This window comes from Merops nubicus, unplaced genomic scaffold, assembly GCF_000691845.1.
Source record: "Merops nubicus isolate BGI_N331 unplaced genomic scaffold, ASM69184v1 scaffold13419, whole genome shotgun sequence".
Classification (NCBI taxonomy): Eukaryota; Metazoa; Chordata; class Aves; order Coraciiformes; family Meropidae; genus Merops; species Merops nubicus.
The window spans coordinates 5,479-23,224 of NW_008631764.1; the positions used below are offsets into that span (position 1 = coordinate 5,479).

Genomic DNA, 17,746 nt, shown 5'->3' on the forward strand with positions numbered 1-17,746 from the left:
AATCCATGACCACCCGTGGCGAGTGCAGAGCTGTGAAGTGCTGTTTCAGAATCCTCTTTATGCTGCTGCTTCCCCAATCTGTCACTCTAAGTGGCTGAGTTTGCAAGAAGGATTAAAAGGGGGCAGGAGGAAGTGAAATATTGCATATAAACACCATGCTGCACCCCGTGCACTGCTTTAGAACCACGTGCTTTTTACATGGGCTGTGCTGGTGTTTAAATTAGCAGGGAGTGACTGACTCTGGGTTGTAAATGTTGGAATGGCAGCACATGAACTCCACAGGAGCTGAGGAATTTGGTAACTGTTGCTGGCAGTTAATTGGTTCTCTTGTGTTGATTAGGTGCTTCCACAGTCGTGTGTCTGGTATGGGGAATGTGGAGTTGCCTCTGGAGACAAGAGATACAACTGTGCTTATGATGGACCACCAGTAGCACTACCAGAGGATGGTTATGACTTGATGCAGGTGAGCTGCTTTTGGAGGTCTGCTGCCAAAAAATAATTCTCTTACACTTTAGAGTTCTGTAGTGGGTTCTGCTGGAGTGCTGCACTGTGGCTTTCTCATCCTGACTCGATGAGAGAGTGCACAGATGATCTGATCTCTCAGGTATAGCTTGTAGCCCCAGCTGTGGGAAGTTTATATTCAGGAATGGCTGAAATTCAGGAGAGCTAATTGTTGTTTTGCACTGTTTCTGAACACAATGTACACTTCTTGTTTGTTACTGCCTGTTAAGCTTGTATTAAATGCATTTGTCTCCTCTGTAAACATGAAGTAGCTCTTCCAGGTAACCAAGAATTTTGTGGTTCGTGGCTTGCCTTCTGAGACTTTAGCATCTGATGCTATCCAGAAGGGATACTAGAGGAGAAACTGCAGGAATACTTTCAACTTGGATAAACATCATGTCCTCTTACCAGCAGACTCTCCAATCCCATCAGCACTCTGTACATAGACCCTGGTGACTAAAAACCATCTGAAGGGATGCCATGAAAGGAAGTGATAACTTGAATAAAAGAAGTGATTCCTCTCCTTGTTCTCTAAAGAGTCTCAATGGCTAGACTTGTGTTTTTCTGTGCACCTCCCACAGCACAGCTACTGCCTTCTGAAATAGGCTCCAGCAGAGCCCATCACTGTGAGTTGTGAGGTCTCAGACATGCTTTTCCTTCCTTAACCCCTGCTCTCAATCCTGTTTTTATTTAAGGAACTCTGTCCAGGTTTATTCTTTGGCAATGTGAGCACTTGCTGTGATGTTCATCAGCTTCAGACTTTGAAAAACAACTTGCAGCTGCCTCTGCAGTTTCTCTCCAGGTATGTTAATGAATGGCAAAGCAATTAGAGCTTTGTAACAATAAAAAAAAAGCACATCAAGACCCTTCTGCTCAAGTAGACTATAGAGAAGGTAGTGATTTCATTTGGAGAAAGCTTCCTCATCTGTATCAGGAGGCTTTAAGAGAAGGTAGTGATTTCATTTGGAGATTTATTGGAGAAGGCTTCCTCATCTGTATCAGGAGGCTTTAATTTTGGGAAATGACTTGCAGTCTGGATTGAGTTAGTAGAATAAACATTTATCTTAGCTTGTCTCAAGCTATTGTATTCATAATGAAGCCTTCAGAAGAGAATGATATGAAGTGCTGTCTAGTCTTCTTTTTCTAACAGAAGTCTTCCTGCTAGCAGCTGTTAAGTTTTCCTTCAAATTCTAGTAAAACTCTGCTTGTGTTAACTTGCAGAACTGAAATATTTTGTCCTGTTGCTCTGAGCAGAGTGTTTCCTCTTGCTGTGTAGGTCAGATTAATTCTGCCTTGTATCTTGACCTCTTAATCTGATTGCTGCTCCTTGGCTTTCCTACCCAGGTGTCCATCGTGTTTTTACAACCTGATAAACCTCTTCTGTGAACTAACCTGCAGTCCAGATCAGGCTGAATTTCTGAATGTCACAAGCACCATACCTTACTATGATCCAGTTCTGAAGGAGAACAAGAGCAGCATCACAGAGCTGCAGTACTTCATTGGGGAACGCTTTGCCAATGGTGAGTAAACCCTCCCTTCACCTGGCCTTTGGGCAAGGTCACAAGACCTTTCTTTGGAAGAATTGGGGAGGAGGACCATCTCTTTGGTCTTTTGAAGTCTGAGGCATCAAATAGGTACCAGTAGGTCTATCTTGACTGGAACACTTCTGCTTGAGGAGGAGGCATTCCACTGACACTGTTAGCAGTGTTTTTGGAGACCCAGCTGAGCATGGGCATCCATACAAGTGGTTGGTAGCTGATAACCCTCATGACTTCAACTTCAGAGAAACACAGTTGTTGCCAAACATTGAATATCCAAACCCAGCCTCATGTTGAAGTTGTCTGGCAAGTAGGACAGCAGAGGTTGTGCACAGTGTACTACAGTGGTTCTCCTAAGAGGCACTCACTCCTTTTGAAAGTGGTTGTTGTAGCCCTTTGTCAAATTAAAGGATTTATTTTTCCAGGAACAAATAAATTTGGGTTGTATTTTGGCTTTATAGCAACCTGAAGCATTCATTCAGTCTGTTGTGCAGTAACCTTTCATCAAGTTATGAAGCACTTGAAAATCCTATATGGCCTACAGGTCAAAAGTAACTTAAATTTTTATCATAATGCTCCCTGAAAGGAACTTTTTATTAATTACTGTTCCCTCTCAAGCAGTAAAGTAGGTTCTAGTGTAATGCAGATTCAGGTGGCCTCCTTGGAGCATTGCAACTCTGAATTCTGTGAATATTAAAAGCATTATTTCACTATCTTGTCTCCTCTTGAAAGCTACAAGCATGCTCCTTGAACTTGGGGAGTCTGTAATTATTGGAAATACTTGGAATGCTCACTCATTAACACTGGTTTGATGACTCTCCTGTCTCCATGCACTCTTCCTAGCCATGTACAATGCCTGCAAAGATGTGGAGGCTCCATCAAGCAATGTTAAAGCACTGGGGCTGCTGTGTGGGAAGGATGTCAAGGACTGCAATGCAACCAACTGGATTGAGTACATGTTTAGCAAAGACAATGGACAGACTCCTTTCAGCATTATTCCTGTCTTCTCAGGTAAGAAACTGAGTGGTCTTTGCTTCTGAAGCTTCTGTGTGCTTAGCTAGTATACTGAGTTGCTAAGCAGCTGCCCAGCAGTGAGTGTCTGCAGCCAAAGGCCTTCAAAGCAGTGTAAGATACACTGATTATCTTTTGGGTTTCTGCTTGGAGGTCACAGTTTGTGCTTGTTTTGTGTGCAGCCTCTCTCTATAAATCTCTAAAAGTCAATAAGGGATCAACTGCATGTAGCCAACTGGATAGCTTGTGTTCCTTGGGAAACCAGGGCAGCACCCTCATCCTTTGGGGTTTATTTGTAAGGCAATTGAAGAAAGAAAAGGAGTGTTTAGTGTTCTAAAACATGACCAGTCCTTAATTAGTAGACAACTGTAAGTAGTTGGTACCTGCTCTAGAAAAGGCAGTGACTTCAACTGTAAGACCAAGAAAAGCTGCTCTCTATAGAGGCTGGGGGCTTTCATAGTTAACTCATTTCACTGGGAAGCTTGTGTTGTGAAGGTCTGAGTTTTTACTTGGCAGTAAACTGGCTCTGCAACTTGTGATTTGTCATAGATGTTCCTGTGCATGGAATGAATCCTATGAACAATGCTACCAAGGGCTGTAATGAGTCTACGGATGATTCAACAGGACCCTGCAGCTGCCAGGACTGTTCCATTGTTTGTGGTCCAAAACCTCAGCCCCCTCCACCTCCTGCTCCTTGGCTTTTGTTTGGTTTGGATGCTGTCTATGTCATCATGTGGATCTCCTACATGGGATTTCTGCTCATCTTTTTTGCACTCGTTTTTGGAATCTGGTGTTACAGGTAAAGCATTCACAGTGCTCAGGTTTGAAAAGTCACTTGCCTTTTCCCTGGAAACTTCCTTTGCCCCAGAGAGAGTGCTTATGTCTCTACTTCACCCAGCCAAAAGTCATGTTCTGTGGCAGATCTGACACCTAAACCCATGTGAGTGCAGAAATCAGTTCAGTTGATGCACAGCTCTCATAGCACCCCTACCTACAGGATCCAGTATAAAAACCTGCAGCTTTCATAAGCAAGAACTTGAGAGTAAGCAAATGTGGGGAAATGCATTGATCTGCTTCATCTCATTGATATTAAGCCTTTGTGGTAAAGGGTAAAGTCTCAGTTCAGCTGTGTCTGTTCTTGGATGGTGTGTGTTAAGATAGCAGAGCCCTCCAGGAGTGGTGAGCTGCCTTTGTACTCAAATGTCAGACTTCTGTGGATGCTGAGGGATTTTACAGTGCTTAAGACTAGGCCAGTACACAAATATATTAATATCTATAAAATAATGATTTCCTGGAGAACCCATGTGTCTAAGTAAAAGTGTAGCCCTATTATTTCTCCACTCATTTGTTCTGTAAGCTGTAATTAGAATGAGGTGGAAAATCCCAGTGATGGAGAGGGCTGTTTACCTCCTGTAGTTTCATTAAAACCTCCATTACTCCTGGCTGCTGTTGCATGTGCAGCAGCATTTCACACCATCAGGAGGTGTGGCTGAACAGCAAAGAATCACTCAAAGCTGGGCTTGGAGTTAGTGAGACTGCAGGATCTCAGTTTAAGGGGAGAGCAGGGTTTGGCATTGACAAAACAATCTCAGTCCTCTTGCAAATTAAGCCATGAATACTTTACCTGAATCTCCAGTTTTGGTAAAAACCTGAACAAAAGCTGAGCTTACAGTAATTGCAGCATTTTATAACTAGAGGTCTGGTCAGATTGCCATGAGGAGGCTGTTGAACTTACCTCCTGACTGTAAGTGTTCTGGGCTGTAACTTCCCTGTCCTCAGGATGGGAAGAAAGCATCTTACTTCTTTTTCCTCACTTCCCCACTTCTCTAAGTAGGTGTAACTTCAGCAGTTTGACTAATGAACACAGAACTCTCTTGTGAATGTTATCACTTAAATGACAATCAATTTAAAGAGCTTCTCTGTGCTACTGGTAGTTCTGCCACTGCTGATCTTCTAAATATGCCTAAATAACATGAGCTGGATGCAAGCTGGAGGAGTTGAAGACAGTTGATGTGGCTGTAAGTGGTCTCAAAGGGTCATAAAGCTGGAGATTGCTGTTCTTGAGTGGATGGGTGTGGTGGGAACATGGTGCCTACAGATTCTGGAGGAGTCAAATATCAAATTTATGACTAGCCTTGGCCCCCATGGTGACTGTGCAGACCCCTAGATAGACCTTTGGGGGCCAGCAGGGTAACGTGGCTTTTTTGTCTTGCAGGAGGCGGCACTTTGTCTCGGAGTACACCCCCATTGACAGCAACATAGCCTTCTCTCTCAACTCCCACAGTGACAATGGTATGTTCTGGAGGAGGCTAGCAGATCAATTAAACTCTGCTTAAGTGCATCCCCTTCCTGTGGATAGGCTCTGGAATTTTAGCCATAAAATCTGCTCTTGCCCACAGACTGAACCAAAGACCCGCGAGCGTCTCTCTTCCTTTAGAGTGGTGCTTCCCCTGTCCTGCTGGATGCTGAGAGCCCTGGGAAAGCTTGTGGCTCTGGTTGTGCTAATGGGGGGTTCTGGAGTGCTTTGTAGCTGGAGGTGGAGAGGGCAACACGGTGCCAAAATCAATCTGATCATATTCTGAGCCATCCGTGTATCCATTCAAAGAGTGCCATGAAAGAACTGTAGTTAGTGTAGCAGCTGAGGTAGCTCATTTTACTGCTTATGCATCTTTTAGCTGCTTCATGCCTTTATTCACTGTGCCTACTGTCAAAGACAATGCTCCATGAGAAGGGGCAGTGTTAGATACCAGCTGGTTTCTGTCCCCTGGACCTTAGTGAGGGATTTGTTCCTGGGTCTGACCATCAGTGTAGACACAGCTTCGGGTGCATGCTACAAACAGATTTCATCTTTCCTAGAGTGGGCTTCAAGAAACTACTGCTGAACTGACTTCTCAAACATGTCCATTCTACATTCCAGGGAAAATTACCTGTGGTGAAAAGCTTGGGGAAAGGTTTGAGAATGGCCTGAGGATGACGTTCACGTCGTGGGGGGCTTTCTGCGTCAGAAATCCACGTCCTGTCATCCTCTTCTCTGTGGTCTTCATTGCCATGTGCTGCTCGGGCTTCACCTATGTCAGAGCCACCACCAACCCCGTGGAGCTGTGGTCAGCCCCCAGCAGCCAGGCTCGCAGGGAGAAGGAATACTTTGACACACACTTTGGGCCTTTCTTTCGGACCGAACAACTGATCATCCGAGCGCCAAGGAGCCACCCAGACACCTACTCCCCTTACCCAGCAGGAGCAGATGTGCCTTTTGGGCCTCCACTCAACAAAGACATTCTCCATCAGGTAATTTGGGCTTCAAAGAGCTAAACGTGTCTCATGGGTATAGCCCTGTGGAGTTGGATTCCATTAGTAATGCCATGTGTCCATCAAAACCATTGCTAGATATCCATATCAAAAAAAATAGTCTTGCTATAAAAGCTTTTGGAACCCTTTCTGTTAGAGGTAGACCTGGAAGCTCAGCCCTAGTGAGTATTGGTGTGAACAGGGAAATAGGTTCCTTGATGTGCTTCTGCTGATGTGTGTCTGGAAGCTTGCAGGAACGAGGTAGACTTGGAAGCTCAGCCCCAGTGAGTATTGTTAGTGTGAACAGGGAAATAGGTTCCTTGATGTGCTTCTGCTGATGTGTGTCTGGAAGCCCTGTGTCTGGAAGCTTGCACTTGAGCCCTGCTCTGCAGGGGAAGGGCTTTCTTGTCTCTTAAACCATGGTTTGGGTTTTTTTTTCCCCCAGGTGCTGGATTTGCAGGATGCTATTGTCAACATAACTGCTTCTTTTGACAACGAGACTGTAATGCTGAAAGACATCTGCCTGGCTCCTCTTGCTCCCTACAACAACAACTGCACCATACTGAGTGTCCTCAACTACTTCCAGAACAGCCACTCTGTTCTAGATCACACCACTGGGGACGAGTTCTTTGTCTATGCTGACTACCACACTCACTTCTTGTACTGTGTTAGGTGAGCAGCACAACCACACTTTCTTTTCAAACAGCAGGCAAGCTAGGGCTTGCTCTAGCTAGTTCTCACTGCCCCCTTGGACCTTTTCTGATCCCTTTTTAAACTGTGTGGAACTGCAGGCTAGTGTGGATAGCTTGTGTTTGTGTCTTGTCTTGTCCTGTGGTGCTGTGCCCCAGCTGTCAAACAGAAGCTAACAGCTGTTGGTGATCTCCTCAGGGCTCCAGCATCACTGAATGACACGAGCTTGCTTCATGATCCCTGCTTAGGAACGTTTGGTGGACCTGTCTTTCCATGGCTGGTGTTGGGAGGATATGATGGTAGGTGGTGAAACATCACAGTTCAAGTCCTGAGAGCCCATATTTGGGTGTGATCTGTGGCACTAAAGCTCCACTCTCATTTAGCACGGGTGTTCAAATGCACTCCAGAGAAATGGGAGTTTTGTTAAACTTTCAGTAAGGGTATTTTCAATAACTTTTCAGTAGATCAGTGGTGAGATTGGAGGTGGCCTGCTCCTAGTGCAGAGTGCAAGCAGTCTGCTTGTGGAGCTTGATTGTCCTGTGGACAAGCATGCACATGTGCAGTCTGCATCTCTAGTGTTTCAAGACCAGTTAAAGACATGGAGTATCTCACATTGACAGGCTGGGATGTGCATATAGAGTTAAAATAAAGCCATTAAGGACAGATTTAAGGTGTTCACCAAGGAAATCCTTCCATGATTATTCTGAAGGCAGAATTTTGTTCAAACAGTCTATCCAGTGAACATGGTAAATATTGAATACTTTTTTAATATAATCTGGAGTGCTAAGGTGCTTCTGTTCTTTTTTCAGTAGTGTGTTTGAGAAGTTGGTGGTATTAAACAGATTGCAGCTCATGGAGTTGTAGGGGTGGGACAAACTCATTCTACAGTTAATTGTACCTGCCCATACTGGAATGTAAGCTCCATTTCATAACACCTGACAGTTTTTTTTTCTCACTCTATAGGTGATAACTATAATAATGCTACAGCTCTTGTTATTACTTTTCCTGTCAACAACTATTACAATGACTCAAGAAAGCTATTGAAAGCCTTGGCATGGGAAAAAGAGTAAGTAGGCTTCCTGTACTCTGAAATTAATGCACTGCTCAGAGCAGCTTGAGGTACAGATACACAAAAAACACCTGTCCTGTGCTGACAGCTTCTCAGAATAACCACAGGGATGTTTTGAAAGACAGCAGAACCAATCAAGGACAGACTATACTGGTCATAAGACTTTCACTGTGTCTGGCATACTTCATTTGCTTTGAGGAGATGGGTTCTGGTTTAGTTAGAGACCACCTAGTCCAGTTGTACTTGCTCATAAGTAACTTTAGAAAGGATTTGATATATTCTGCTTCAGCTAGGATGACACAGCTAGACTGCTAATCACCAGTGGAAAGCTCCAGCATTATCCTGTCATTCTTAAGCTCTAATTGTTTTTAAAACCATCGACCAGATAAGGATCTAAAGCTTTTATCCATTGGTTTTGAAGAGCTGATGTTGGTTTACACAAGGCAACTGCTCTGGCTAACACTTTGCATAAAAACTACTGTACTAGAAAGTCTGAGATTAAGTACAATGACTGTCAGAAGCACCTCTCTTCAGTCAGGGGAACTGAAATGAGGGCTAATAGTTCAAGTTCAATAGTTCAAGTGCTGTGAGCAAGCTGCAGTCCCATTTCACGGGTATACTTCCAGGTCTAGCTTTGAGGAAAACTGCACTTACACTTTGAAACAGCTTATGCAAAGTGTCTGTTTGTCCCCAAACTCTGGAGAGAACTTGGAAAGTACTTCAGCACAGTGTATTTCTAGTGCTTGGAGTAGAGCTGGGAGGATGTGTAGGCAGCACCCCTCTCAGAAAGGAGGAAGGTCCCTCAGAACACTGTCTGGCCACAGCGCGCTCTCCTCCCACACAGATGATTTACATCTGCCTTTGACAGACCTCCAAGTATTTCTATTGCAAGTTGTTTCACCCTCTAAAGTGTGGCTTTTTTTTGTTTGTTTCAGGTTTATAAACTTTCTGAAGAACTATAATAACCCAAACTTGTCCATCTCATTTTCTGCTGAGCGGAGCATCGAGGACGAGATCGATCGCGAAAGCCAGAGCGACGTCGGCACCGTGGTCATCAGCTACGTGGTCATGTTTGTGTACATCTCCTTAGCTTTGGGACACATCCAGAGCTGCAGGAGGCTGCTGGTGTGTGAACAGTCCTCATTGCTGTCAACACAGAAGCTACAGCTCACTGACTAGTTGTTCTTAGCTTTAAGCTTTAAATATTTTTTCAGGGTGCTCATACTTGTCTTAAGCCGTTGAGTCCTCCTTGAGCAGGAGCTACAGGAGTATTGTCCTTGTAATACTGGACACTTCATAGGTGCTTCACAGCCCAAATGAACTCTATTTTTACTTGAAATGTACAGTAAATTTAAGCTTTAAGGCTTTTAGCTTCAAAGCTTTTTAATATACCTTGATCTTCAAAAGAAGTGGAAAAGGGAACTTTTGACTAACTGCTAATGTGAGGGGATGTTTTTCACCTTTTCTGTAATTTGCCCTGAGTGATGATGCTGGTTTTAAATTTTATTGTAGGTGGATTCAAAGATCTCCTTGGGCATTGCAGGCATCCTGATCGTCCTGAGCTCAGTGGCATGTTCTATAGGCATCTTCAGCTACTTTGGAATCCCACTGACACTGATTGTGATAGAAGTAATCCCCTTCTTGGTGCTGGCTATTGGGGTGGACAACATCTTCATTATGGTCCAGACACTTCAGGTATGTGTTCTTTGAAGGTTCACTGGGAGCAGAGGGTCTTCCTGCCAGTGCTCAGCCCAGTCTCTGGACTCTCACAGGATGTCTGGTGGGCTTGAAGAGAGCCAAGATGACACATCTGCTTCTTTCCCCACCCCCAGATTAAAACATCTGCTTTTTCTTAATGCTGGTTGATATCAAGCTCATTTAACACAGTTTTTGGGCCACGTGATGTACAAATGAATAACATTTATAACATCCTTCTCTGGTGGTTGTAGAACTTAAATTACAAGTGATCAAAATAGTAAAATGTATTTTGAGCAGTAATCATGAACTAAACTCCATGCTCCAGACTGGGGACTTCTGAAACTAAGTCTTAGTGGGTAATTAGCTTTTTAATCTTCCAGGCTTAGTAACCCACTGAAACTGGCACTGCCTCTGGCAAGGGTGTGGTTTTGGCTGAAGTCCTGAACTTTCTGCTGTACTTTTAAGTCAGGACCAAGGCAAGAGAGGATGTTTATGCTGCTTTTGTAGCAGAGGATCTGTGCTTTCCTAACCTGACTCATGTTAATGCAGGGAAAGTGATAAAAGGATAGCTTTGGATGTTGGAAATGGTTTTTTTAAGCCCTATGAAAGCACTTTCTAAATTATGTGAGTCCTAATGATAATAAATTGCTTCCTTAAAACAGAGAGATGAGAGGCTTCAGGGTGAAACTCTGGACAAACAGATTGGCAGAGTCTTGGGAGATGTGGCACCCAGTATGTTCCTCTCATCCTTTTCAGAGACTGTGGCATTCTTTCTTGGTAAGATTTCTTTAATATTTGAAGATAAGGGCCTTCTCATGTGTTCATGCTGCAAGAGTAAATGCAGAACTGAAACACAAAAACAAAGCAAGCTTTTGTAGGCAGTTTAGCTCAGTTCTTCATTGCTATACTCAAGCTGAACTTGACCTCTGGTGGGGGGGTGGGCATTGTAGTGCTTTGGCACAGTTAAAAAGATCTAATTCTGAATCTCAAGCTCTTCATCTTGAAAGACTGGAGCTTTTTATTGATCTGTTGTGACTGACAAGTCTAAATTTGACTTTAATATATCAAATGTCAGGGTGTGCTAACTGCCATGCTGCATTTTGTCACCTTGCCACTGCTTGGAGAGATGCTGTTCAGTCTTACAGTGTGTGTTAGAGGCATATCTGAAGTTGTTACCCTTGGGGTATAAATGAGCCTTCTTTCACAATGAGCTTGCTTACTTGGAGTGCAATTCATCATTGGTTCAACTTGCATTAAGTGGCTTAATGTTGAAGCAAGATCTTGCTTGACAACACTCCTTAACTACCCCCTTACACACCCTGTATGAGGCCAGTGACTTTGGCATTGAGAAATGTCTTGAACAGTCACTTCTCTGCACAGCCTTAATGCTGTCAAAGGGGTCCAAGAGCAGCTGTGGCCAGGCTGGGACCAGCTGCTCCCTGTACACTGAAGAGAGAGGCTTTGTCCTGCTAACACTTCAGCTGGGTGCCTGTCTAGAAGCTGGCTGTGGCTTTCTGAGAGCAGGGAGCTTGCTCTGAGCAGCTGGGTCCCTCCCTGCAGGGACCCTGTCTACGATGCCGGCGGTTCGCACCTTCTCCCTGTTTGCTGGGATGGCTGTGCTCATAGACTTCATCCTTCAAGTCACTTGCTTTGTCAGTCTCCTGGGCTTGGATATTAAACGTCAAGAGGTGAGTGTAGAAGGCAGCTGGAACTGCAAGGTGATGCAGGTGGTGGCACCTGCTGCAGAACCTGTGCTGAATGTGGCCTTCCATCCGTTTGCAGAGGAACAGGCTGGATGTTCTGTGCTGCATCCAAGGCAGTGAAGAAGTGGGTGGAGTCCAGCGCTCTGAGAGCATCTTATTCCTCTTCTTCAAAAACCTCTATTCTCCATATCTGCTGAAGGACTGGATGAGACCCATAGTGGTACGTGTACTGCTCGCTGTAAAGTCATTTCAGCTTCACCAAGAGCCTGCTGAGCCTGAAGGGCTCACGCTGAGGAATCATCTTCAAGAGGATGGAACAAATGAAGCTTGTTTCAGCATGGCTCACACAACAAGCTTTGGTAACTGCAGGAGTTTGCCCAGTAAATAAGAGGCTTGACCTTGGATTATCCAAGGTCCAGATGGGAGTTGCATGACTGACAATGAAGTCACTTCAGGCACATGGCAGAAATCAGCACACCTTGGCTCCCACGTTGCATTAATGTAGGGTGGTGTTGCCAAACCTGTGATTTGGTTTGAGGTTACTGTGGTTATTTACAGGTGTCTGACATCTCTTCACTGCTGCCTTCTCAGTATAAGTTTTCCCCTTGTGTCTCCAAAGGGACTTTGGAGTAGCCAGAGTTACAAACCTCAAGCAGCCAGGTTTTACTGCCACTGTTGTGCCAAGCCTGGGTGGAATACTTAAACTAGAGCCTTTCTACATGGTTCCTGTTAGTAAATTACTTGTGTTGCCTGTGGTTTCTGTGCAGTTCTCAGTTCCCTGCACTTGCCTTTTTGCAGGTAGCTGTGTTTGTGGGTGTCCTGTCATTCAGTGCAGCCGTCGTGCACAACGTGGAGATCGGCCTGGATCAGTCTCTCTCCATGCCAGATGTAAGTCTTCACATCACATCACTCCTCAGCAATCTGTGGCTGAATTGAAACCTGGATTCCTTTTTGTGCTCCCTCAACACGACGTGCTCATAACCCCAGACTTTGCCTTCCAGGACTCCTACGTGATGGATTACTTCAGCCAGCTCAGCAGGTACCTGCACGCGGGGCCTCCGGTCTACTTTGTGCTGGAAGAAGGGCACAACTACACCTCCCTGGAGGGGCAGAACATGGTCTGTGGTGGAATGGGATGCAACAATGACTCACTGGTCCAGCAAGTCTTCGATGCTGCAGAAATTAGTAGCTAGTAAGTGCTTCCTGCCTTTCTCAGCACGGTCACATGAAGAGGTGTAGCTGACCGTGTCCTTTTTAGCTTGGTTCAGGCTCAGCTGGGGGTTGTTCAGCTGGCACTGGGGTACTGGCCTGGCACTGAGGTTTTGTGGGGTGGCAGTGTGCCTAGAACAAGGATGGAACCTGCCTGGATGGGCAGGATAGATCAGTGTGCTCGGGTTTGGAAAAGGGGTTTGGTCCTTCAGGGTGGCTGGGAATAGTAGGAATCAAAACTCACAAAAACCTCACTGTGGTTAAGCTCTCTTAGAAAATGACTCTAAATTGGATGGGTAGACTAGCTTAGCCTAGCAAGGCTAAGCAGGAATTGTATCTGGAGTAGCTGACAACTGAAGAAAGTCTCTTCCCTGTTCCTTGCACTGCAGTTCAGTGGTTTTACTTCAGCCTAACTGAAGGAGCAGTCTTGTGTGAAAACTGAGGCAACAAGATGTGGATGGGGCATGGAGCAGACAGAGGAATGGAAAGCTGAGCTTGACAGTGGGACTCCAGGGCAGGGGAGAAGCTCCTGCTGTTTGCTGGCTGCAGGGCTATGAGCAGGACTGGCTCTTGGACAAGGGTACTGGAGCAGGGGACTTTGGGGAGAGCCAGATAGCTTGGACTAGAATTTGATGTTGTGTAAGTCAGCACTGGAGGGATCAAGGGATGTGTTCTGGAATAAAACCAGATGTCTGATGTATCTGTTACCTTATTTTCTTAGCACGAGGATAGGCTATGCCCCATCCTCCTGGATTGATGACTACTTTGACTGGGTGAAGCCACAGTCGTCCTGTTGCAGAGTCTACAATACCACTGGACAGTTCTGCAATGCTTCAGGTATTGGCATGTGTCTTGTGGCTTGGGGATGGGTTGGTTTCTAAGCTTCACAGTCGTATCATGGGGTGAGTCAGGGAAATAACTTTTCTTACTGTAAGCAGGCACCTCTTGAGTTGCCTTCTGATGAGTTCAAGCTGCTGTCTGAGTGAAATGCTGCAGGTTGAAGAACAGCCTACCTAAAACAGCCAGTGGAATGGCTAAAACTTCTGGTCCTTCTGCAGGCTTCATCAGAGCACACAAACTTCACACTCTGGTTTTGTTCAGATCTTTCAGTTTGGGATAATTTTCATCAAGTCTAATGTAGACAGTGCACAAGTAACTGAGTTCTCTGGTAGCCCTTGCCTTAGTAGTAATAAATAAAGGACTAGAAATTCTACACAGAGCTTCAGGGCTGGTCAGTGAAAATGCTTTTTGTGGAATTGTATCTTGTATTCCAAGCCAGAAGTTCATAGTGTTGTGACAAAGGACACTTGATCCTGTAGCTGACCTCCCTCCCTGTGTGTTTCAGTGACAGACCCATCCTGCACTCTGTGCCGACCGCTGACTCCAGAGGGCAAGCAGAGGCCACAGGGCAAGGACTTCATGACATTTCTGCCCATGTTCCTTTCAGACAACCCTAATCCTAAATGTGGCAAAGGGTAAGAGCCATAGTCTGCGTGTCTGGCTTAGAGCAGTGTGGCAGAGCTGCTTCTTTCAGCACTGACATCTTGTCTGTGTGTTTTCTGAAACAAAGCTGGGAGAACAAATGCATCAGCAATTAAATGGAACAACAGCTTTCCCCTGGACAAAGAGAAGCAACTTCTGCAGTCTGTTCTAGTATGTCCTGGGCAGTCATGAAACGTTTTGTGTTCTGAAGCTTTTATCAGTTTTGGAAACTGATTGTAGGCTGGAAACTATTAGAAGCAAGATCTAAAATCTAATAAATTTGAACGATGCTCTCTGCCATTGCCATCTAAAATGTTCCTGTGTTTCCACAGAGGACACGCTGCATATAACTCTGCTGTCAACTTCATAAACAACAAATCTGATGTGGGAGCTACTTATTTTATGACTTACCACACGGTGCTGAAAACCTCCTCTGATTTTATTGATGCTATGAAGAAGGCTCGGGTGATAGCAGACAACATTACTGACAGCATGGGCCTCAGAGAGAAGAACTACCGTGTGTTCCCTTACAGGTATGCTTGGGCCCCTCCTGCCTCAGTGACACACTCCACCTGAGGAACTGAGAGAAGGTGCCTGGCAGACTTGAGCATTGAATCTTGTTGAACAGGAGGCATTACAGAGGTGCTGGAACATGTAGTGAAACCACAAAAACACAACTTTCAGCCACACCAGCAATTTCACTTCACGGTGGCTGATGACTCAAATCAAGGAGCCTGTCTTGCCTACAGAGGTAGCTCTGGCTTCAGCTCAGAGCTTTCATAGTAGGATTTAATAGTTGTAACTGAAGTAGATATGTCCAGTTAACCTGGATCACTGCAAGCTGTAATGTGAACGTGTTGACTTCAGACTTATTTAAACACAGAGGCAGCAGTGATGTCAGGTACTGCTTGTCTAGTGCTTGCATGATGAACTTGCTGAAGACTCACACAGTGTACCACAGGGAAATGGAGGAGTTGGTATCTGCACACCCCAAATACTCCTCTGTTTGCTGCAGAGTCCTGCCCATCCTTTGGCATCTGAGGCACCACATCCTGGCAGCTGTTGGTGCTGCTTCTGTTGAAGGGTGGGAATTAGCAAGTTTTATCTGGAGTTGTAGTGAGGAGTCGCCACGCAGCAGCCAGTGTTCTTGCAGGGGTCATTCCTCTAGTGCTGGGAAGCCAGTTCCTGATTTCTGTGAGGAGGGAACTACCTTGTCCTTGCACAGAAGCCAGTCTAACCTCAGCATGTGACAAGGAGGTGTCTAACTACAGCTCCTCTCCTTTCCCCAGCGTGTTCTATGTGTTCTATGAGCAGTACTTGACCATCGTGCACGATGCCATCTTCAACCTCTGCGTCTCCTTGGGATCAATCTTTCTGGTGACAACTGTGCTGCTTGGTTTTGAAGTGTGGGCTGCTGTCCTGGTGTCAGTAACCATTGCCATGATAATCATCAACATGTTTGGAGTGATGTGGCTCTGGGGCATCAGCTTGAATGCAGTGTCACTAGTGAATCTCGTCATGGTAAGCTGACATCTCTCTGCCTCCATTTCCAAGCCCTGCACAGTTGTGTCTCTTGTGTATATTCTGAGCAGTGTTTTCTGCTAAACTTCAGCAGGCATTTGAACAGTAGTGGAACTGCCTGAATAGATCTAGCAGCCACTTGGGCCTTGGTGAAACACTCCAGGAGTTAGGAACTGAGAGCTGAGTGCTGGAGCTCTGGCTTAGTTTGCTCTCTAGAGGTTTACTGGAGGCTGAGAGTTCTGAGAGTAAAACCATTGCCCTGTGTTACAGCGAGGCAAGTGTTCAATCTGCCTGCCAGATAAATCTTAAGATTTACCCAGTTTTATCAGAGTTGTGAATGACTGTCTCACCAGCTGAGCTTCCATGGTATCCAGCCAGCATCTGTCTGCAGTGTTCCTGGAGCTGACACCTGCGAGCTGACTCTGGCGTTCATTCTGCTGACCAGAGCTGCTAGAACCCCTCCAGGCTGTCTGGAGTTGGGAGTGGTTCCACCTGGCCATCACAGTGCTCCTGCAGCTGATGTTTCCTTTCCCTCTAGAGCTGTGGTATCGCTGTGGAGTTCTGCAGCCACGTGACCAGGGCATTCACTGTCAGCACCAAGGGCAGCCGCGTGGAGCGTGCGGAGGAGGCTCTGTCTCACATGGGCAGCTCGGTGAGTGGCTGCTGCAGGGGGAGGGAATGAGGAGCCAGGTTAAGTCTTTGTGGAGACTGTCCCAACACCCTCCACTCCTAAGGATCCCCTTTTCTTTTCAGAGGAATTAAAACCTTTAACAGTCAGCCTAGGCCTCCACTAGTAATAGTGGTGATTGGGACTCCCCATTTCTTAGTCTGTTACTACCTCTAAGAGTAGAGAACTTAAAAGCTTTACCTGAACTAGTAGTTTGGATTAACTTTGGATTATCCCAATTAAAATGTAGGTGCTTCTCTCAAGCTGTGCAGAGGTGACTAGGAAAGGCCCTTCTGAATGGGGGCTGCAGGTGGAGCTTGGGGAATGCAGAGGGCTCTGTGTTTAGGCAGCACTGTCACATCACTGAGGTTCAGATGGTGTGGGTGGGGTTGGAGTGAACTGCCCTGGTGGTGCCTGCACTAGACCTGGGTAAAGAACTTCACATGGTTTTAAGGACTAACAGGTAGTGAGGTGTACTGCAGATGGGAGCTTTAGATCTGAATTTTAGCAAATATTAAATACTTAAAGCAAATAGATTACCTCAATCCCTGCTTACCACCTAAACACCTTCTTGTTGACAGGTTTTCAGTGGCATCACACTGACCAAATTTGGAGGAATTGTAGTATTGGCTTTTTCCAAATCTCAAATCTTCAAGATATTCTACTTCAGGATGTACCTAGCTATGGTTCTGCTGGGAGCCACACATGGACTAATATTTCTTCCAGTTCTACTTAGTTACATAGGTAAGATGTGGCAGCCTGCCCTAAAACCCTCCTGCAGACGTGGTTCTCCATTAACCAGGAGGGACTGGAAGGGTAAAAAGCAGCTCTTGCAGGTGCCCCTGGGGCAGCTGGGCTGGAGCAGCAGAAGGGTTGGCTGCCCAGGGAGGTGGCTGCCCCTGGGGCCAGGCTGGTGGGGGTGAGCAGCAAACTGCTGCTGGCTGCTGCAGCTCCCTGTTCTCTCTCCTCAGGCCCGTCGGTGAATAAGGCTAAAACTCAAGCTGCACAAGAGAGGAGCAGAGGAACAGAACGGGAGAGACTCCTCTACTTCTAGTTTTTAACAGTGTTCAGTGGACTCTATGAACTGTGTCTTAGGCCCAAGAATTCTCAGGAACTGAAGACTGTCACACTGTCACCACCACTGGCCTGACTCCTGCACAGATCCAACGAGAAGACACCTGGCTGCAGCTTTGGGTATAGCTTTAAAGCTCAGGAAGTGTGCTACCTGTGGCTCCTCTAACAGTATTACTAAAACTAGGTGTGCTAAGGCTGCTGAAACACTTCTGTTGGCAAGAGGTTGCATCTTCTATTCACCTGAACCAGCTGTAGTGGGTTGAATGGTTTTTTTGTCAATGGAACCAGGGTGATG

The 17,746-nt window shown here is 45.7% G+C and overlaps 1 protein-coding gene across 1 annotated transcript; it reads left to right on the top strand.

Annotated features, from left to right (window-relative positions):
* Window positions 1–340: 340 nt before the first annotated feature.
* On the top strand, window positions 341–17,431 carry NPC1 (Niemann-Pick disease, type C1; the record flags this gene model as incomplete). The annotated part of the gene is made up of 24 exons (XM_008947694.1): window positions 341–463; window positions 1,197–1,303; window positions 1,846–2,021; window positions 2,883–3,050; window positions 3,600–3,849; window positions 5,266–5,342; window positions 5,968–6,338; window positions 6,784–7,010; window positions 7,227–7,327; window positions 7,992–8,094; window positions 9,033–9,222; window positions 9,610–9,792; window positions 10,458–10,572; window positions 11,356–11,483; window positions 11,578–11,718; window positions 12,297–12,386; window positions 12,500–12,690; window positions 13,429–13,544; window positions 14,053–14,182; window positions 14,522–14,722; window positions 15,479–15,710; window positions 16,249–16,362; window positions 16,959–17,121; window positions 17,349–17,431. Coding segments are annotated over 24 exons (3,780 nt in total), but the record flags the coding sequence as incomplete, so codon positions are not given.
* Between the last annotated feature and the right edge of the window lie 315 nt (window positions 17,432–17,746).